Source organism: Corvus hawaiiensis, chromosome 18 (genome assembly GCF_020740725.1).
Source record: "Corvus hawaiiensis isolate bCorHaw1 chromosome 18, bCorHaw1.pri.cur, whole genome shotgun sequence".
NCBI lineage: Eukaryota > Metazoa > Chordata > Aves > Passeriformes > Corvidae > Corvus > Corvus hawaiiensis.
Genome location: NC_063230.1, coordinates 12,149,992 through 12,171,604, shown reverse-complemented (window position 1 = coordinate 12,171,604; position 21,613 = coordinate 12,149,992). Strand labels below are relative to the sequence as shown.

The 21,613-nt window shown below is 41.8% G+C and overlaps 1 protein-coding gene across 2 annotated transcripts; it reads left to right on the top strand.

Moving 5' to 3' along the window:
• Positions 1-1,313: 1,313 nt before the first annotated feature.
• BCL7A (BAF chromatin remodeling complex subunit BCL7A) lies at positions 1,314-21,337 on the top strand. 2 transcript variants are annotated; one of them, XM_048322921.1, is made up of 7 exons: positions 1,430-1,499; positions 5,578-5,686; positions 9,267-9,348; positions 12,034-12,130; positions 14,000-14,167; positions 16,767-16,888; positions 17,716-21,337. In XM_048322921.1, exons 2-7 carry the CDS (start codon positions 5,652-5,654, stop codon positions 17,785-17,787), a joined length of 576 nt encoding a protein of 191 aa, XP_048178878.1. In that variant the 5' UTR covers positions 1,430-1,499; positions 5,578-5,651; the 3' UTR covers positions 17,788-21,337. The 2 variants fall into 2 exon arrangements, with proteins under 2 accessions (XP_048178877.1, XP_048178878.1); XM_048322920.1 differs by lacking the exon at positions 5,578-5,686 and having other exon boundaries at positions 1,314-1,499.
• The last annotated feature ends 276 nt before the right edge of the window (positions 21,338-21,613 follow it).

Genomic DNA, 21,613 nt, shown 5'->3' with positions numbered 1-21,613 from the left:
AAGTGCTGTTGAACAGCTCCCTTCTTTACATCATCCTCGGCATCAATTTGAATAATAATGTAGGCCCTTAAGAAGCGTTCCTTTCAGAAGCAATGTTTTTTAAACAGAGATCGCTGTTGTGTACTCAGAGCATCTGTGATTGTACAATTAGCACGAGCAGCAAGGTGTGCATTAGGGAGAAGTTAATGAAGGAGTCCAGCAGTACCACACCAGAGCTCGCAGGTCTGTGACAAATTTCCTGCAGAGCATCACCTCCCATGTAACTCATTTACCCTTTATGTTCGTGTACTTCCATGGATCTCTGTCGGAGCTGAGCCTCCACTGCTCAAAAGCAGCCCAATTCCATGGATATTACTGGAATTATTTAAAGCAGCTGAGAAACTTTATAAGCACTGGGGGGAAAAAAATCAAACTCTGCTAATTATGGATTATGCTTCCTGTTAAACAGGGGACTACATTGCCCAATCCTGTGTTGAAGGTCTGTCACAGCAACTGGTGCAAAGGTGGCAGGGGTCTCTGTCGCCGCCCTGCACAAAAACCCGTATTTTCTCTATATGTAAAGTGCTTTGAGGTTTTTAAAATCCCTGGATTTTAGGACTGGAGTTTGCTTTGTGGTAAAGTGTAACTGTGCTCTTGATGCTGCTAGACTGCACTGGTTTATCACAGAATCACGAGAATCAATTTGGTTGGAAAAAATCTCTGGGATCCTCGAGTCCAACCCTTGACCGGTCAGCACCTTCTCACCTAGACCATAGCACTAAGTGCCACATCCAGTCTTTCCCTGAAGGGGAGGTGATTCCACCACCTCCCTGGGCAGCTCTTGACAGCCCTTTAGACTTGAGGCGAACTGAAATCGGACAAACTTTTTAGTTCTAGGGTAACTTACGGGCTGAGCTTGGTGGAAGTGGGGAAAGAACGTTGTCTTGTGCTCGCTCCCGCGAACACTCGAGGAAAACCAGCGACGGGAACTCTGGAAGCCCCCGCGCGCGCGGGGCCGGCGGCCGCCTCCGGACTCTCCGCCGCGCCGGCTCCTTCCCGCCCGGCACCTCCTCCGCAGGTCCCCGCCGGGGGCGGCTCGCTGTCCCCGCGGTTCCGCGGTGTCCCCTTAGCCCCGAGAGCCGCCCGGGAGTCCGATCCCCCCCTCCTCTCCCTCACGCCGCGGCCGCGCTTCCCGCCACCCGCCGTCCCCTCACGGCGGCCGCCCCTCCCCTCCCCGCCGGCCCCGCGCGTGCGCGGAGCGCGGGCCCCGCCGGGCGGGCGGGCGGAGCCGAGCGGAGCCGCCGAGCGCAGCCGCGCCGAGCCCCGCGCAGCCCCGGCATTGTGCGGGCGGGCGCCCCGACACACGGACCGAGCCGCTGGCCGCGCCGAGCGCCGCGTTCCCCGCTGAGCCCGCCGCCCCCCAGCAGCATGTCGGGCCGGTCGGTGCGGGCCGAGACCCGGAGCCGGGCGAAGGATGATATCAAGCGGGTGATGGCGGCCATCGAGAAAGTGCGCAAATGGTGAGCGGGCCGCGCCGCGCCGGGACCCCGCGCCCGCGTCCCCCCGCGCCCCCCGCGCCGGCCCCGCGCGGGTCCGGGGCTCGCCGGCGGCCGCGGGGGGCGGGGAGCCGGCGGCACCCAGCAGCCATTTCGCTCCGGCGAGTCACATGAAGGCGGCGGCGGCGTGTGAGGGCGAGAGGCGGCTCCATTGTGCGGCCGAGCCCCCTCCCCGCCGCCCCCCGCCGCTCCCCGCGGACCCCGGCCCGCTGCCCCGCGCCGCGGGTCCCGGGCCGGGCGCCTCGGGCATGGGCGGGCGGCGGGGTCGTGTCGGGCGCCTCCCGCCGCCGGCCCCTACAAAGGGCCCGAGGAGCGGGCCCGGGGTGGCTCCGCCGCCCGCTCTTCTGGGTGGAAGTAGTGCTCGGAGAAGTGTTCTGGAAAAAAAGAAAACACGTTGAGAATACCCCTGTGAAGCTCCCGAGAGGTGGTTTTTTTTTTTTGTCGTTGCCTGTTTGTGTATTGATTTCACCTCCCAAGTTCCCGGGGTTTGCGCGTAAAAGCGCAGCAAGCCCAAGCGCGATCGTCTCCCACCGACGCTCCGGGAGAGAGCGCGAAACTGCCCCTGGCACCTCTCCTAAATCATAAAATAAAAGGTTATACCCCGTGTGAAATAAGTCCCTTTTGTTAGGCCTTCAACGCGTTTTGGCATTTTCCCGCTTTTGTCTTTTTTTTTTTTTTTTCTGCTTTTGTTAGAAAAACCCACACGAGGTGTTTAAACAATGCAGTAAAGCGGTCGCCGCCGTGCTCTGCATGGTCGGTCCGGGGATTTGGGATGGGATAAAGAGCAGTGCCGGTGTGACTCAAGAGTGAATCTTTCTTCCAGCAAGTTAGCTGACTGCTCAGCAGTCTCTGTGCATGTATCTTAAAATACTTCCTTTAAATGTTTGGAATCCACGGGGAAATCCCTTGCGTTATTGTTATTGTGCATCACTCAGCTGGTTCGAGGCTTTGAAATCAAGGGGACACTTCTACTGCCCTCCTCAGCTAGCGCTTTGTTTTCGTTAAAAGAAAAGCAAAATACAGAATTCGTGTTCGTTATTAGGGCGAAATGGATTGTTAAGTTTTAAATGGCCTTGAGCACATGAATGGGCCCGTTGGCGTGAGCCGGACAAAGAATCGGGACGTGTGTCCAGTAACGCCGGGCACGGGATGGGGATTTCAAAGAATCCAGCCATTGTGTGGGGAGCCGGAGCAGCCCCAGCACCGCAGCTCGGGTGGTTTCAGGAACTCTCTTCTACTCGGGTGTTGTTTTTAAGTGCAGTTTGCTGACTGCTGGGCCGGTTTTGGAGGGTCAGAACAATGTGCCGCGGTGTGACAGGACTTTTGTTCCAACGGGAGCGTGGTTGGATGTGTGGGACTGTTCTGTCTGTAGGTATTTCATTCATGAGCGCAGCACGCTCCTTTTGAATCCTGGTTTGTGGAATTCAGAGAGAGTAGAGACAGAAGCTTGGCCATTCAACAAAATACCTAATTTATTTATTTTTTCTTGGCAAGGACTCTCTACCATCATGCCCGTTGCTATGGCTCTTTCTGTAAAACAGAAATCTTATTATATAAATAGATTTTTCTACATTTTAACCTTCACGATAGACAACTTGCTTTAAAGGGTTCCTGTACAGTCATGCAGTGTTTCTGTTGATTATTATCAGAAGTATTGATATGACTTTCTGTACGTGCACTTCACAAGTATTTACATAAAGCAATTCTCTTATTTTCAAAGGAATCATAATTTGAAGGTGACTCTCATGATTACCCCCTACCTGCAGTCAAATACAGTGGGAAATTAGCAAGAGAGATTCTGTGTTTCGTGGTTTCAGTGTTTTGAGAAGACTTGGCTTGTTAAATTGAACTTTCCACACTAGCAATTCCTGCATCTTCAGAAGAGCCACATCGGCAATTTCCAAGTGTGCAGTTTCATTTGCATAATAGGAGCAATTTGTTGCCATCCACAGCTCTTCTGTGGAAATGCAGCCACTGAAAATTAAAATACCTTGCGTCCAACATTTTCTAGAACAGAGTTTTGTGACACTTGTGTGCTCGGGGTGGTGCGTGCCAGGGATGGGCAGGGAGACAGACTGGGCTGTGAACTCATCCGAGGGGACATTGGCTTTATCCAGAGCTTTATCCACCTGTGCAGGTGTGCAGCACCTTGCTGTGCTTGGTATTCCTGAGCCCCTGTGCTGTCACATCTGTGCCTGCTGGAAGGCAGCTTCCATCAGGGCAGGCTTTGTTCCTTAGAAAATTAGTGTTCCTGGACAGCCAGCCCTTGGATGCAGGTCCTCTGTCTTCCTGTCTGTTCAGGAGCGCGTGGCGCTTCTGGTTATTGCTGGAACTTAGTAGTAAACAGTGAAGTTGTTACATTTTTTTCTTGAGATTACCGTAACCTTATCTCCTTTGTTTAAACCTTGCTCATGAATGAACATCTGTTTTGGAAAACACACAGCACGTGGCTTACAGAATACACGGTTGCCTTGTGTTTGTGTGGCAGAAATGTTAAATTTCCACAGTAAGAGAACAGTTCTACCTTTCTTTAACAATACTTAAAATTCTTTTCTCAGTCTATTTAAAAAATCCTCTGAGATTAATTTGTCACAATGAATGGTATAGGATTGGTTTTTTGTCTTTAAAGGTTGATGGGGACGTGTAGATTCCAAGTGGGCTCCAAGAAAAGAGGGGCAAAAACTCTTATGCCCTCAGCCAGCGTAAGAAAAATACTGGAGACATGCTTGGTTTTTGTCAATGTCTGATTTATTAAATGAAGGAAAACGCAGACATTTACTGAAGAGAGAAGGGATGAGCAGGAGGAAAGCTTAAGTAGTAGGATGTCTTAGGAGGCAGTGAAATAATTTGCATGTAGCACTGCTGGACTTTGGGACAGCTGTGCAAACATTTAAGGGTGGAGGTCTGGAGTACCTGGTGGGGATAGGTAACCCTGGCTTTAGAGAATGCTCTAGGAATTGGGAAATCCGACTGCGTTGCCTTGTCTTTGAATTGCAGTATTTCTCAGAAGTCCTTCGACCTTCTTCTGACCCATCAAAGCCCTGATCTGGAGGCTGATAACACCTTAGGGAGAAGAGGTGAACCTGGACAGCTGGTGAAAGTACTTGGAGAAAGTCAGGGGAAGAGTCTCTACAGGCTGTGTTACCTGGTCCCGTTGGCTGGGATTGTGAGCTGTGGCTGTTTAGGATTTCTAGGCAATGCTGCTGTAGCTTTTCTGTTCACTGTCTCCATTCAGACTTGCTAAAATGTTTTTGTGTGGTATGTAATGCTCTGAGATTGAGCTTCTGTAGGTTTTGCTGCTTGTGCCTCCTTCTTCAAATAGGCTTTCGCTCTGAGAAGGAGTTAATGACATAGAACTCCTTAACATGATGTCTTTGGAAAAAGGCTGTTTGCTACTTCCAGATCACTGCTTTAGCCTGGCTGTGTTGGGTTTCCTGCTAAGATTGTAGTTCAGGTAGTGGCAGTTGAAGTAAAAATACCCAGTGTATGTGCGGGAATGCTCTGAAGTTCTGTAGTGGCCCAAACATGCTGTTACCATGCTTGAATTATGATACCTTTTTTTAATTCTGGCTTGTGATTATTTCTTTCTGAGCCAGGATATGCTCTCTGACTTCAGTAGAACTTGAAGTTAAAGTTTTGTAATGTGTAAGCCATGGTTCTGTCTGCTGTGAGCAAGGTGCTTGTGGCCATGTGGAACCAGGCAGGGCTTGCTTTAAGCCATGCTGGCCTGTGTGCATTACAGGAGACTCCCCAAATGTGCTGTACTGAGATAAACTCAGAGAGAAGGTGTCTGTGACCACATGTCCTTGTCCAGTTACCCTACATGGCATTTTATTGTATTTGCAGCCTGGTCAATAAACACCATGTGTGTTTGGGGCTCCTTCACGTTAGTCACTAGACAAACATCTACTCAGCAGTAGGCGTGCTCGGAAAAGCACGCCTACGCTTCAAAAAATCATTTTTTGTGCATCTGACAGCACTTTTTGTGTATAATAATGGCATATTCTTTCCCATCCCCTTTCTCTTTTGCTTGATCCCACAGGGAGGTCATAATTCTGTGATTTTCACCAAACTCTGTTGCAATGCAAGTGAGTGTGATGTGATAAATTCAGCATTATGACGTCACTTCGTGATCACCAGCAGAAGATGGGGTATGTGGGAGCAAATCCTTGTGTAAATGCAGATCACCGTGATGAATGGTAGTCATGGGAAAAGGCCAAACAAGTGGGAAAGCCTTTCCTTGAGTGATATATTGGCAGTAAAGGCTTTCTGTGTCTCTGCTGTCAAATGTTTCTGGCACTCACTGCTGCTGCAGAAGCTGCCTTGACACTTTCTGTATAAGTGTAATATACACTGTTGTGTTTGCTCACCCGTATATTACTTTTATACGTGGAATCTGATGTTCATCTGTGGAGCTTTAGTGTTACTAAACAAAGTATAAATATATTTAAGAGTCTTGGGTTTTTTAGAACGGGGAATTGAGTATATAATGATGTAAGTTCTGAGATATTAGTATGCCTCAGGCATGAGCGCTGAAGAAGTGTTGATACTAATGCTTACCCTTTGTACCCTTGGCTGTCCTTTAAATGCTGTGCAGATACAGTTCAGAATTTAAAAATGCTTTTACACAATTTCAGATAAATGTAAGGGTTTGTTTCTGTTGCACTGATTAGTTTCTGAATTTACTATAACTAAAATATTGAAGATACTTTTCAGTGTGGAAGATTAAAATTAAAAATTTTATTGTATATATTTTAGTTTTGCCATTTTCTGGTGTTGTTACTCCTGAGTCATTCATGGAGGAACAGGAGAGCTTTGAAAACAGGCAAAATGGTTTTTTTTGTAAAACTGTGGAGTTTTATCAGCTAGACATGGACAAGTAAAGTTAATAATTACCACATTTTTAGCCTGATAAAGTGTCAGGCTGATGGTGTTACATTAGCCATCTTTTCCAATCCAACAGTCAACACAGAGATCAACCTATAGAGAATAACAGGGGACGGTGCAATGACAGATATTGCTCAGTCATCACTTATCGAAGGTGGAATAGAGTGACGGGGGTGGAATTCTGGTCAGGATCTTTGGGTGGGTGCAGCAGACAGGAAAACAGGTGAAGAAACTACTTAAGGTTTCACAACAGACTGAGCACAAGAGTTCATTAATTCCTCATTCCTACTCCAGCACTGGGCCGATGAGGATATTCTGTGGTTTGTGCAGCATTTCCCAAACTTGCTGCCGTGGGCAGCATCAGTAAATTATCAATTCTCACTGAGTGAAAAGGAAAGTCCCTGATCAGCAGGTTGGGATGGTGTCTTTGCACAAAAGATTAAAAAGTGAGTGTTCAGAGTAGAAGTGGGTTTGGGGTTTTTGTTTGCTTGTTTGCATTTTGGGTTTTGTTTTGAAATGGTAAGGCAGTAAGTATTACAGATAATATTCTAAGCTTAATTTGCAATAAATGTCTTAAATCTTGAAATGATTTTACCCTGTTGATCTTTAAATGTCTGAAATTCATTGCGTTTCTTTGTTAACAGATTTGTGTTTGTGCTGCCAATGCTTTTATTAAGTTTTAGAGGAGGTTGTCTTTCTTTTTTTCTTATTAATACTTTCATGGTCTTAAACTGTCAATACTGTAAATACTTACACATGTAAAATATTTGCATAATAGCACTGTGATGTTGGGTTTTCTTTTTAGCCATAAGTGTTTGCAGGACTGGGATGTTGGTGTACTTCCATCACAAAATATTCTTATTCCCGTTGTTGTCTGAATTACTGTGTATTGAAATCAGCTTAAAAATCCCTATAGCTGAGGGTTATCAAAACTTAAAGTGGTACATAAGAAGCTCAGAAGAGTTAAAATGTCAGGGCTAACTTTAATACTAGAAGGAAAAAGTTACTAATATAGGTTTCCTCCTGTGTTCTACAGTCTGTCCAGTGAAGATGCTGTGTGAGGCTGCTTTGAGATGCTAACAGGTATCTTGAACTTTTGGTTTTCCAGTGCAGCATCTCTAAGTAATATTTTGCTGTAGGAAAAGAATAAAATCTTGATTTTTTAAAAAAACATTTATTCACCTCTCCCCACACCCAAAACAAAACCCCAGCTGGTTTTATTTCCATAATTTCAAAGGTTTTCTTTAGTAGAAATAAATCTAGTTTGTCTTGTATCCTTAAAAAACCCCAAATTATATCATGATCATCTTTTCACAATTAAGTATGCTCTCATTATTGACATGCCCTCATCTCCACTGTCATTTTATCGCATGTAGAGCTCCAAATTAGAGTGAAATTGGATTTTGACATACTTCAGCCACCTAGTGTACCCAAATGGCTGTGTCTAAACACATAGAGGGAACACTGCTCCACAAAGAGCAGTGGGAAAGAAATGAATTTGAAATAGTTTTGGACTTCAATTAAAATATCATTATGGACAGATCCAAAAATGTATCAAATAGTCATGCATAATTTAGTTTTGCTTTTGTTCTTAATTAAACAGGAAAATGCCTCTTCTAAAGGGAAAATACAAGATTGGGCTTTAGTGGCTAAAACAAATAGGAGGATGTTTGTGACATTTGTACAGTGTGGCTGCTTTTGATTCTGGAGGCCCTTTCTAAAAATGGAGCTATCACATATATATAAATACATATATTTGGAGTCACATCCAGCTTCTCCCATCCTGCAAAGAACATTTTTTATTTTTTTAATCTATAACTGGATCCCAAATCTATTATTTAAACGTGCTTATGGAAACAAACAAAAAAAAGCCTGAGATCTCATGCCAAATTAATTTCAGATGTTCCTGAATATTTAATGGAATCGGTCTTTGTTGTTAACTTTTAATCGATCCATTTGCAGAGCTGCATTGCAAACCCAGGAACCAGCAGTGGTAATCTGTGACCTGAAAACTGATCACAGAAACGTGATGAAATTTCTCTGGCATTATGGACCTTCTTTTAATGCCCTGATGTGCAGAGCTCAAGGAATTCATCCCTCAGCCGAGCGCTCAGCATCCCTCTCCAGCGCAGCACTGTGACCCCCTAAGGCAGAGCTGCCCTGCAGCCACTTTTCCTTCACAATTTGTCATTGTCACCATTCACGGCTGGCAGAGTCTGCACACAGTGCCTGAGGTTGTGCTTTCCCCTCTCTGATAGCCTCAGCCTTGCCTTTCCTCAGAGCTGGGCTCTCCAGAGCCTGGATTCTGCACCATGGCACATATTGCTCCCCATGAGGCTGTTGGTCCTGTGGCTGGAATTGCAGAGCTGTCTGTCAGGGGTGTGGAGTGAACATGAAATTGCCAGCAGCAAATTTCTGCCCCCAAATAAACCTCAGGTGGTCAAAATGCATCTAGATTTCTAATCCCATTAAACAGCTTCATGACAATCAAAACACACTGGTCTGTCTAAACCCTCTTCTGCTGTCTAGAAACTTAAATGAAAATTGTAGGCATTAAATCCGCATTTTCAATTGCTGTTCTTCTTAACTTTATCTTTAATTCAGATCTTATTACTGCTACTGCAGTTACTCACCCAGTCAAGTAACAGCCCTGAGAAATCTGGAGGTTAGCAGTGCTCTAGCAAGTTGTGAAATGCAAAGAACAATTTGCACAATGCAGTGCTAAAGATGATGTAATAGAGATCATCCTACTTAATAGCCTGTTTAAATCCTTGACAACTTACAATAGTAGATCACTCTCTTCTGAATCTGAAGTTTAACTTCTCCTGCATTGTAATTTTATAGGGAGAAGAAGTGGGTGACAGTTGGCGACACATCCCTAAGGATTTACAAATGGGTACCAGTAACAGAGCCTAAAGTGGATGATGTAAGTATCCTGCAGTATCTTGCTTTTTCCAGATGCAGTTGCTCTTGTTGAAGCAAAGTCGAAAGAAATATTCTTTGATTTTCTTTGAGCCTTTAAGCTAAGACTGGTGTGGGTCTTGCAAGCTGCAGGGAGATGTTGATCTCTACAGCAAGTGATGTTGATGGGTCAGTGTGTGACAGTCTCCCTGGAGTCAGCTGGGATCAGTTCTCAGATAACTGTTAAACATGCAGCTGAAACTGAGTTTTAAACCTTTCAATAACTGGGAGGCAGGGAGGGTAAGTTTTGACATGGATTATTTTTCCCCTCTTTCTCTCTGATGATTTAAAGAAAGTAGCTGGTTTGGAACAGGGCAGAGAGCATATTCTATGTGTGGGTCACTGCTATTCTGCTCAAAAATAGGTTGCAAAACACTGACATGAGGGTAGGAATATCCTGTGGCACTGGGATCACTTGTATTAAGATGTCCAGCCCAAGTGATACAGCAACACCATGCTTCTGTTGTCATGTGTGTTTTCCCTTGATAAATGTTCTGTCTGTGCATCATGTTTATGTTCTTTGTGTGCACTGTTCATGTGGTGTTGGCAGAAATAAGTGTAAAAATCAAAGTCGATAGGACTTGCAAACTGCCTTTCAAAATGATCGTTGCTCTCATCTTACAAATTGTAATACTGTGATAGAAAGAACACTAACCCATGATACCACAGTAAATTAATGATACAAGAGAAAACATATCCTAAGTTTGGTACTCCTTCCTTGGGCTGTCACGTGCTTTTACTTTACCTGAAATAGGAGTGAAGGCCTATCTGGACGAAAACTTCTCCATTAATAGATGTGCAAAATGGTGGTTTTTCAGACAAGACAGTGTCATGGCCTTTTCTTATTCAGACTCCAAATTTAAGACCTTTTTTTTTTTATTAGGGTTGTTTTGACTGAATTTGTTTATTTCTATACTTTGTTGTCCCACAGATTTCAGGGACTGTCAGAGTTGTGGGGGTTCTTCCATTGCTTGGGCAGCATCTCTGTGAAGTTCCCCCTTGGGAACTGGGAAACCTGTTCATTCTTTCTAGTTGTCAAATGTTTGGTCTGGATTTTATTATTAATAGTGCATAGTGGGGGAAAATTGTGCTATCCATATGAGAGGGAGTGCAGGGTTTAGGATATTTAGGCTCATGGCTTCTGGCAGTTGTCTTCCTGCTGTTCAGCTGTGCCTGCAGGATGGGTGCTGTGGGACTTGGAAACGGAATTTCTAAGTGAGCTTCTGGATGAATTTTCAAGGTCACTGCTACCCAAAGTCAGGTTCTCTAGTATGAAGAATGGGTTTATATAATGGTCTCTATGTGCAGAGTTTAATTGTGTTTCCTGAGCCATCATCTTTAAGTTGAGGCTCCAGATTTGCTGAAATTGGGACACTTGTTTAAGACCAGTTACATTGATGTCCTACAGTCACATTCTTTTCATTTTGGGTAGAGGCTGTTGTGCAGCTGCAGTTGTTGCAGGCTTGGTGTTGCAAGGTTTCTGTCTTACTGCTCTGGAAGGTCTCACACAGAACACAAGCACGTGTATTTTAACAATAAATATCAGGCAGGGATAATTTCGGCTATTAAATTTTGTTGTGGACATCCTTTTATATCCAATTTCATCCAGACAATATATTTGCTTTTCACTAAAACAGGAGAATGGGACCTTCCCTATTTCAAGTGGAAGTTGTCTTTGATTTTGGTGAACAGAAATTAAATTACTTTCCCCATCATGTGTTGCTCCTAAGACACTTTGACATTTCTCTGCACTACAGTTAGCTTGGCTCTTCCTCCTACTGGTTGTAGAAGGCTGTTCTGGAACCTCATCACTTTGATGGTTAAGCCTCTTTAAAAAACACTTCTCAGCTTAAATTGCTCACAGTCACTTTCGATATTTCTTTTCTGGCAAAAGTGTCTTTTTTATCTTTAAAAAATGACAAAACCAAACCTGAGAGAGATCATGACCTCTGTGACCTTTCGTTTTGCAAAGGTAAAGAAGTCCATGTGCTCTCGCCTCTGTTTCATGCGTCAGCGAGTAAAATCTGGCTTCTCTGAAGTAAAAATACAATTTAGAAACAAGCTTAATAATCTGTTTAAAATAGAGAGAAAAGTCCCTCCAGATATCACTTGTTGAATTTCTTCTGCAGTCTTAGACAATATTTGATTGTGGTTCAGTTTCTTCCCTCGTTGGGGGACAGTTTCTGTCTGAAAGGATGGGCTGAGAGCATTCTTCCTGGAGTCAGGCTTTTAATTGTCTCCTCAGCAGGCAGGATCTCCAAAAGCGGTGCAGCTGGCTCTTTTTCCTGTGAGACTGATTACGTCACCTCCTAATTGCAAATGCTGCATCCCTTAGCAGGCACAGATTCCCCACGTGATGGATGCTACGGTCCCTTCCTTTGTCTTCATCTTTGTGGGTTGGGAGCAGGTTGGGACCTACAGTTCACACAGGGTTGTTGTGCTTGTGCTCTTTGGTTTAGGTCAGTCTGATTTTTCTTAATCCATCTTCCAGTTTGAATGAAGAAACAGCATTAGTTTTAGAGAAGAAGGTTTCATTTGAAATTGTGAGCTGTTCTTACAGAAGCGCTGAGTGGGGAGGGTTTTACACAGCAATGTGGATTTCTCTGCACGGCCGTAGTCTCATTTGTGTGTGGGGCCTTTTGTTTTTCAGAAAAATAAGAATAAGAAAAAGGGCAAAGATGAAAAATGTGGCTCTGAAGTGACCACTCCAGAGAACAGCTCCTCCCCAGGGATGATGGACATGCATGGTGAGTGGGAGAAGGTCAGACCCAATTACCCTCTTACACTGCTGTGAAAGTGTAAACCAACAACCTCAGCTTCTGCATTGCTCCGATGTATGGACTTGAATCAAAGTGAAAACAGCATCAGATCTCACTTGGTACCTTGGATGTCTCTTCTGTGGATGTACTAACTGTTGTTTAAATGCTATTTATATTTGGGCTATGAGTGTGAGGGAAAAAATACTGTTAGTGGAGCTAAATATGAAAATAAAATGGAAATACCTGTCATTCAAAGCGCTGCACTCAGGTGAAGTAATAAGTCTGTCGAGTTTGCTGCTTGAAGAACCAAAAGACCCCCAAAGCCTCAGTGGTACCTGCTATAATTTAGGCAGGTTTTGTACTTATTAACTTTCTAACTGATAAAGGTCAAGAGAATTCTTCAAGAGCCAGGAAAGAGAGCTCTGGTTCTGTGGTGCCTTCCTTCTGCTGCAGCTTGATGAAATTAACTGCTCAAGAAAGCATTTTTTGTTGGCCAGTCAGGCACTATGAGGTCAATTTTATTTCATTTAATTTTTTTTTAAAATGTGACTTCTGAGTGTTAGCCTGGTGTTTATTACAGAGCAGCTTGCACAGCTCAGCTCTGCTTCAGGTTTTTACCTTCTGGGTGTTTGGATAGCAATTATGGCTGAGAACGCAGTACTGTTTGAGCTGATAAGAGAGGATCACGTTTTAGTGGGTTGTAAATTTTTAATTTCAGTTTTATTTGCATTTGTGTTGCCTCCTGGTTGCTTTTTGCATTGCTGAGAGCAAGTGTGGGCTTGCAGTTAAAGGAGTGAGCAGGAGTTTTGCAGATCTGGATTAGTTTTTCATCTGTTTCAAACCTTTTAACTTTTGCCTTGATCAGATCATTTAATTTTTTTAAGTCTTGATTCTCCCATCCATGAGGTGAATGTACTACTTGCTTTTTTTATCATTTATCACCTGTGTTTTTAACTGTACAATTTCACACTGTACAGTTTTGTGATAAAGTTACTGTGGTCTGACTTCAGGCTGCTCTGGAGAGAGGTGGTCCCACCAGCAGCTCTGTGTTCCTGAAGTCCTTTGGATGTAATAGTTGTACAGATGCAGAGGGAGGTGGATTGACTTGTATTCTAGTAATTTAAGTCACAATGTTTTGCAGGCTTAGTTTTCTTTAGGGAGCAGGAGCTTCCCTTTTGGTTATCCATGGATGTTAGTCTGGCTTAAAGGAAGTTGTACCCCACTACTGTCCATAAAATAATAGCTGAGCTACTTAAACCACTGTCACAGGGAGAGGGCACCGGCAGAATATTTCCTGTTATCTACAGATTGTGCTGCAGAAAATTCCTGTGATCCAAGTCTTTGAGGGCTGGAGAATATTCTGGACAGTTATCGCTTAGAAACTATTGATATTGGGACTGGATGTTACATTTTACCTTGAAGAGGCTTTGGGTTGGTATTTTTTGACCTTAAGGACACAATTCAAAAAATGTATGCTCATCTGAACATTGGAGTGATGAGTATTTGTAAATCTGCAGCATGAACTTACTTAGCCCTGTGTTATATGAGATCGTCACTTCAGTTGATCTGGTTTACTCATACTACAAAATTCTGGGTTCTTTGGGATCAGATCTGAGTAAAACATTCTTGATTTTAATGTATAAAATTTGTTAGAATTAGATTTTTGGTCACTGCTTGAAAACTCCATGGGCTGTTGTGGAAAAAAGTTGGATGTGTAGTGTGAGTCTAAATGATTGGACTTGATCCCTAATGAACTAAATTATATCATGTGTTACCAGGGAATAATGTGGAAGAATTAAGGTGTGCTTTGTACCTTGTCAAATCAAACTTTGTTGCTTTCCACTCCTCTGTTTACAGATGACAACAGCAACCAGAGCTCAATAGCTGATGCTTCCCCAATAAAACAGGAAAACAGCAGTAATTCTAGTCCAGCACCAGAGCAGAACTTGGCAATACAAGCAGACGGCACTGAAGTCAAGTCTGACGAAACTCAGGCAGAGGCAAAGGAGCAGCCTGGTTCAGAAGGTGAGCTCGGAGGGCCATTTGAAAGCCAAACAAAAAGAAGTTATCCTTTAGTGTGTTATTTATTTGCTTATCCACTTTAAGAACTGGAAAATAACAATTTGAAAGAAATGGTTTCTAAATTCTCAGCATTTATGTGAAAATGGGCCACAGTTTCTCTGACCTACTGGTGATCTTCCATACAACTGGAAAGGTCACACTGACATTCAGGGTCTTTTCAGAGAGAAACAAACAAAATACTGGTGTATTGTTCCCAAATCTCAGCCTTGAAAGAAGAAATAATTTAAAATCATCTTTGAAATGGCTGCTACGATGTAATCACACAAATCCTTGAAGGTATTATTTTGTGTAGATCTGTGGAGGTTTGCTCTCTAGTGTGACATTAAATTAGAGGTGAGATACTTTGAAATTACTTTTTTAGTTGTGTAAACTATAATGCAACCTTTCTTTTCTCTTAACCCTGCTAGCTACCTATTCAAAAGTTAGCTCTGAGTTCTGTCCTAATTTTCTAAAAGCATTACAAGATTCTATTGCAGTTGTGCACAGATTAAAAATACATGTGGGTTAAGAGATTGTTCTGAACCTCACTCTTTAAATGGTATTTTGGGTAATTGAAACATGCTCTGTATTTATATTCCTGGAAAGATAACTTTCTTTGTCCTATTATAACAGATAAAAGATGTCCTTAACACCATTCTAATAATTTGGTTGCGGAATTCTTCCCGTACCAAAGCAATTAAATTATGCCCTCCTGATTTAGTTCTTCACTCAGTAGATCCACTGACCAATTTAAATTTAGAACTTTTATCTTGGTAATGCCAGAGTGGTTAAATATATTAAGTGTTGTCATTCTTAACTGGGGTTCAAATCTGACAGCAGAACCAGCACCAAATGGGAATAAATCAGAACATCATTTCCTTCAAAGAAAATCTCCACTTGCATATTTGGCCACAGTAAACAGTAAGGATTTACTCCCAAGTCTAATATTGTCTGAACCTGCTTATGTGAAGCTGCTACATAGCATACATGTTCCCCTGGCTAAATTTAGGTTCAGGGAAAATCATACCAAGTCCTCTGGATTAGTTCCAGCACCAGTTATTGTAAAATGAAAGGGAGACATAATGGCAAAAAATACCCGCTATGTGGGTTTTTTTCAGTTGGTTAAATGCTGTGTTAAACAATTCATTAAACATTTACCTACCTTGTTGTGATCAATCAGAACCCTGCAATTGGGACATTATTCAGCTGGTCAGGGTTAATGACCTTGCACGTCTATCTCATGTTACTCCACTGAAATCAGGGAGGTTCCTGTAAGCCAGTTTGGGTGGTCAGAAATGCTTAATGAGGAATTCTTAAATAAGGTGGATTCAAAGCATTCTGCTGTGTGAACAAGTCCTGCAGGCATTGGAATAGCTTTGGTGGTTTAAGGTATGGATCCCCTTGTCCAAAGGTCAGAAGCAGCCTGAGTGTGTCCTCAGGAGCAGCTGGAAGAGAACAGCGGTGATGAGCTGGCTTTGTCACGGGGAGATGGGCACATGGCAGAGTGCTCCTCAGCTCAGTGGGTGCTGAGACATACACAGCAAAAATTGAAACTCAGATTTCTTTGGACCCTTGGGACTTGTTTCTTTATCAGCATGAAGATGCATTTCTGGTTAGACATGGACAGGAAGAGAATTCTGCCCAAGTTTGCTGAATGTGATCTTTGAGATGCTCATCATGGGCGTCATTTTATCTTGAATTCAGAAATGCTTGTGATGCTTTTTATACAGTACACCACAAAAATATCCATTACTCACTGGTTATGGCATCTTCATTAACCAAAGCTGTCCAGCAGTTTTGTTTGATCTTGCATTTCTCTTCATCTGGAATAAATTCATATGTTCTTTGGGTCAGGGATCTAGGAGTACATTTTACATGTCCCTGTCCCCTGTTTAAGTAAATGGGTGCTTTAACCTTGAGTCTTCTGTAAGTCTTGTTTTGAGAGAGGGAAGGGTTTAAAAAAACAACCAGTCAACCAAAAAAAAAAAAACCTCCCAGTAAAAGCTGGAAGCAAGTAACAGCTGTAACAGGCTGGAGGACTTCTTCACACCTATGCACCAGAATTAAAAATTTAGTTGTTAAGCTAGTTAGCTGAATTCTATCTCAAATGTAGTATCAGGCGAAAAAAAGGATTTTAAATATATGGCTGAATTTTGATTCAGGTAACTTTATTCTCTCTGCTTAACCACAGGTTTTTAGAGCCATTAGTTGTAACAATTCAGCCCTTTTGCTTCTGGTTTGAAGGAATTCCCTTGCAGTCCAGACTTGTTTGCTGAGGGCTCGGACATCCTGTGTGAGGCTGTGCAGGAGCTTGGCTCCCTCTAGGGTCTGATCCTAGGGTCTGTGCTCTGGCAGCAGGAAGGAAAAGTTCTGGCAGCAGCCAGGTTGTGATCCTGGAGTTTGAGCTTAATTCACCATATTCGTACACTTGTTAGGTGTGTTGTCATTAATGGTTACAGTGTGGGTGAAATGTGTGTGCTGGGGATGTTGCTGATGGAAAGACATCCTGGAAAGCTCCTGCTGAAAGCTTTCATTTGTTTAAAATTATTTCTTGACATTTCAGATACCTCTGATGAACAGAATTCACAGTCTTCAATGGAGAATTCCATGAATAGTTCAGAGAAAGCAGAAATTCAGTCCTCTGGAGAAAATGATTTAATTACAGAGGCATCTAAAAACTCTCAGGTAACTTCAAGTGCAAAAGTCAGATTACATTGTCTTGGAAAAGCTTATTTTTACTTAAAAGCAAATGTAAGGAGGACAGTTTCGTATTTCCATTGATTTCCAAAGTGAGGACAGTAAAGCAGCTGTAAAGTATGAAATGTGCCTGTGCCTGGTTTTGTGGTGCAGGTGACTGGCTGCTTGAATCTCACAGAACTGGAACAGTAAGACCAGATTGGTCTGATGAGTTTCTCAGTTTATTAAACCAGACCATGTTTTTAAGGGAATATTAACATTTTACATTAATAAATTGCTTGGAACAAACCTACTGGACCCTTTGAGGACCATTCAGAAGTAAAACACCTTCTATAAAGGTAATTGCTTATGGCAGTTAGGAGAGTTAATTTGTGGATATTTGGGTGTTTACTCACTGAAACACTGAAAAATTCTGGATGGGTGGGAGGAAGAAATTATCCTTGCAATTGTGCCCTTCTCAGGGCAGGACAAGTCCAGATCCTCAGGCAGAGCACCGCTCCTCCTGGTTTTGCTGTGGGTCCTTGGTTTCAGTGCACCCTCCATCGAGGCTGTTCCTTGGAATATTCACTGTGGGTTTTAGCCTGGAACTAGAATTTTGCCCTTTGTAGACGACAACAAGTGCAAAGATGCTGAGGTAAGATGTAAGTAGAGGAGTGACTTCAGGCAGCACTGGGACATGTTCTGGCATCCAGGGATGCTTTGTCTGGGACACGTCACACACTGGGGAATTTGTTGGTGCTGTTTGTTTGATGTTTATGGTGCCTGAACTTCAGTGCAATGATAACGTGGCTGTTTTTCTTTTCCCCCTCATTAAGGACTCTGAAGGAGTGCCACCTTCTAAAAAGATGAAAGTAGAGGCTTCCCAACAAAATGTTGAAGAGATTTAGACTATAGATTTTTCTGGTCAGTTTTTATGTAAGGTACATCAGTGGGCTTAATTATAGAACAACCTTACTTAAGCATCTTCTCTTGGATGAGGACAGAACTCCTAACTTTTCAAGTTACCAAGCAAAAATCCAAGAAAGCCTAACAAAGGTTTAACTTCTCAGACACTGAAAACTTTTTCCTGTGAAACAAACATTGAGAACTTTTAAGTTACTGTCTCTGAAATGGTTGGAGTAAACAACTCAGGAGGGGTCTACGCACTGTTTCTAAAGTCAAAATTACAATTATGTTGCTGCTGTATTTTTTTTTTTCATTTCTCTATTTAACATTGTAAGATATTTAAGGATGGTACAGGTCAGGTATTAGCTTTCATGTGAAGTTCATTGTTCTGGCGTGATGTCTGCTTTTGTTTTGTGCCTTGTGTTCTGAAAACAGTGCTAACTTTTAAAAGTTGTTTTGCAACTGTCTCCTTTGCAAAGTGGCCTATGTTTGCATAATGCCATGTAGTAAGGCTTTTTTTTTTTTTTCTTTTTCTTTTTTGTTCGGGGTTTTTGTTTCGTTTTTAAGTTTTAAATCCCTGGTGCTTAAATTTTTAAACAACTATGAATCAGGAAGCCATTTTCACTCTTGGAGTCCAAGGAGAAAAAGGAGCTTGATATTTTATTTTAGCAGCTATAGTGGAGATCTTTTATTGAATGCATGGCATTCGCAACTGTAAATTTGGTCTTCTAAATACTTAACTTCATCAGAAGTTAACATGATCTGTTTACCATTTATAGTCCAGATCTGAATAGATTATAACACAGGCACTTAAAATACTTACGTATTAGGTCCAGATCTCTGTACTGGGTACAACTTGCTTTACAGGAAAGTTCCACTATGTACATAAATAGGATCAAAGGGATTGATGCACAGTGAGTTTATTTTCAATTGGTCTTTTTTGATATCATGTTTTCACTGAACTGGATTTCATTGTACTGTTTCATTATGAGATGTTTACTTCTATGTTCCAGGAAAATACTGTATTGGGGGGGAGGGGGGTTCCTTATTCTCTTTCAGCAAGTCTTGTAAATAAGCCTTGTTGTTTCCGTAGTCCAGTTCCTAACACCAGTTAGGAATGTTCCTTCTCTTCCAATTACATTGAAGTGTGCTTATGCTAATTAAACTAATGGAAAGGCACAAGGTAGGTGCAGCTCCCCTCAAATTCCTGGCAAGCAGAAGTGTGGAACCATCTGCATCAGGTCACGAGGGTCTGGTCTTCCAGTGGGCTTTGTACTTCCAGGGAATAAACACCCGGTGTCGGTGGAACCGCTGATCTCCCACTTCCATGCACACACATCCATCCATGTGTACACACATGCTGCTGGATCGGGCCCTTGCTCTGCCTTCTCCTGGTGTGGGAGATGGAACTTGTAATTTAAAATACGATCTCACAGCTCTTGGAGATGGTTGCGTGTAGTTTGTAAGCTGAAAAACTGTAAATACTTTTTTAGACGAAAAAAAGACGTTGCTTCCAGTTGATAACATTTTTTCATAAATTAGGTCTTCGTGAAGCTTATTTAGGTCTGAATTCTCCAATAGTGAAAATGGCTTGCACCTAGACTACTGCATTACGTTTGCAATTACCACTTTATTAGGAAAAATAATGAGGAATTGGGGGGAGGGAAAAGGGGAGGGATGAGTGGGGAGCCAATACTGACCTTCCGTAAGATGTTTGTAGGATTGAACCCCAAATAACCTATGACACTCAACTTTTCCTTTATGTTGAAATAAAACATTTTGGATTTTAACTGAATAAAATCTGATTGCAAATCATTCATGAAAACAGCGTGCTCCCTAATAAGATTTTGGGATTTCTGGTCTGATCATGAAGTCCATTAACATTCTGAAAATAAGGAAATGAGGAGCCAAAAACTGAATTTGCACGATATATGCAATGAAACGGTAGAATTCTCTCTTGAATTGTGTGTATGCCTAAAATGTGGATAACTGGTCCATGACGATTGATTTGTATGTATATTACATTCAGATTTAAGTGATATTTTGTGAGAAGTTCTATTGATATATTAAATGGGCAAATCTAGAAAGATTCAAACTTTTAAATATTTTTGATTTACTAACTTTTCGTTATTCTTAATGCTAAAACAAAACAAATTGATGCCACCTTTGACAAGTAGTTGTGTTTACTAATCCCTCTCTTCAGGTGCATCGCAGCAAGTTTTTAATTTTCATTTTGTAGACGTTTCCAAGGGAGTAAATAGACTTTTCATTTAGGAACTAATTCCTGTACTTTAGGAAGAAATAAAATATATAAATAGCACTAAAAATACCTCAAATTTTTCATTAGATAGAAGCATTTATTGGCATTATTGACATCAACAGGTTTAATTATAAACTTCCTTTTCTCTCCTGTGGCTTCTGCTCAGAACTGTTCATTGTTCTGTGGCTAATGAGACAAGGCATCATAACCATCTTCCTAGAGGCTTTATTTCTGAGGTAGAAATCCTTTATGTACAGCTTCTACAGAATGCATTCAGATCTTTTATTTTAACCAGAGATTCTAGTGACAACAGACAACTGAACAAGCAGATAGATTTGGGTTCCTTAGACCTGTTATTGTCAGTCTCTGGGGGAAGAGACTTCGACATTATCTGGTATAAAGAAATCCAAAATAGTGTATAAGACTGTTATTAGTCTTCTTTTGAAGTGCCTGATAACATTTATGGGCCAACGGATGTGATTGAACACATTTTAATGCCAGAAAGTACAGATGGGACCAAACCAGAACATGGAATTCAAATCCACCTGAGGTTTGAAACCAGATCTAAATCCAGCTTTTTTTGGCTTGGACCTATCTCTACCCAAAACTTGTTTTATGAACTCACTGTATAAGGGTTTATTGAAAGCATTGAGAGGTGGAGCAGGAGGAGAGATGTAATTTTTTTCAAGATGACTGAAAGTTCTCATACAGCTGATATTTTAGAAATAGTGCAAATATCAAGAAGTGCTTCCTTGCTACAATGCTGAATGTTGGAGCTTCAGTTACAAATAAATAAATAAATTAAATAACAAAAAAAAAAAGATAAAAAAAATAAAAAGAAACTTGAAGCAAGCAAGTAATTTAGCTGAGTTGGTGGAACATGTGGGAAGGCCTTCCGGATAATCGATTTACTCAGCCAAACATTTTATAGCAGAACTATTCCTTGGAATTTTTATGCTTGGGAAAGTAGTTGTTAAACATTCCAAAAAGTGCTGGCACTTACAAAACAACAAAAAAAAAATCAACAAGGCAGTATAAAATATCGGTTTTGGGTGGCTATCTTCATACATAAACATTGTCATGTTTTGGAATGTTCTTTATATCTAAGGGCCTGTTAGAAGGTGTAATGAATTTTGTTTTCTTCAATACCTAATCGTTTTCCATCTTATGATTTGTGTGTGTGTGTGTTGTACAGCAGTATAATTTTTCACTTATTTATTCCATCGGTAGTTATGGTTTGTACAATGTACAATGGTTTCATTTCAAAATAAAATAAAAAATCACAACATGAATGCTGTGTGAATAATTTTTATCAAGAAATTTAATCTCAGTTTTGTTTTTTTTTTTTTTTTAAATTTGCAATAAATTTCTGTTTCTATAAATAGTATTTTAAAATGTGCGTTCTCTGGTGTTGTCTCGTTTGGTAACGTGTAAAATGATCCACCTTTGAGCAGTCCAAAGGTGTCTTGATAATTGTGTGGTGGGGCAGGGGCAGGCGGTGGTTGTAAGAACAACAAACAGATACGGCCAATGTAATTACAACAATCTGCAGAATAATTTGGTAGTTT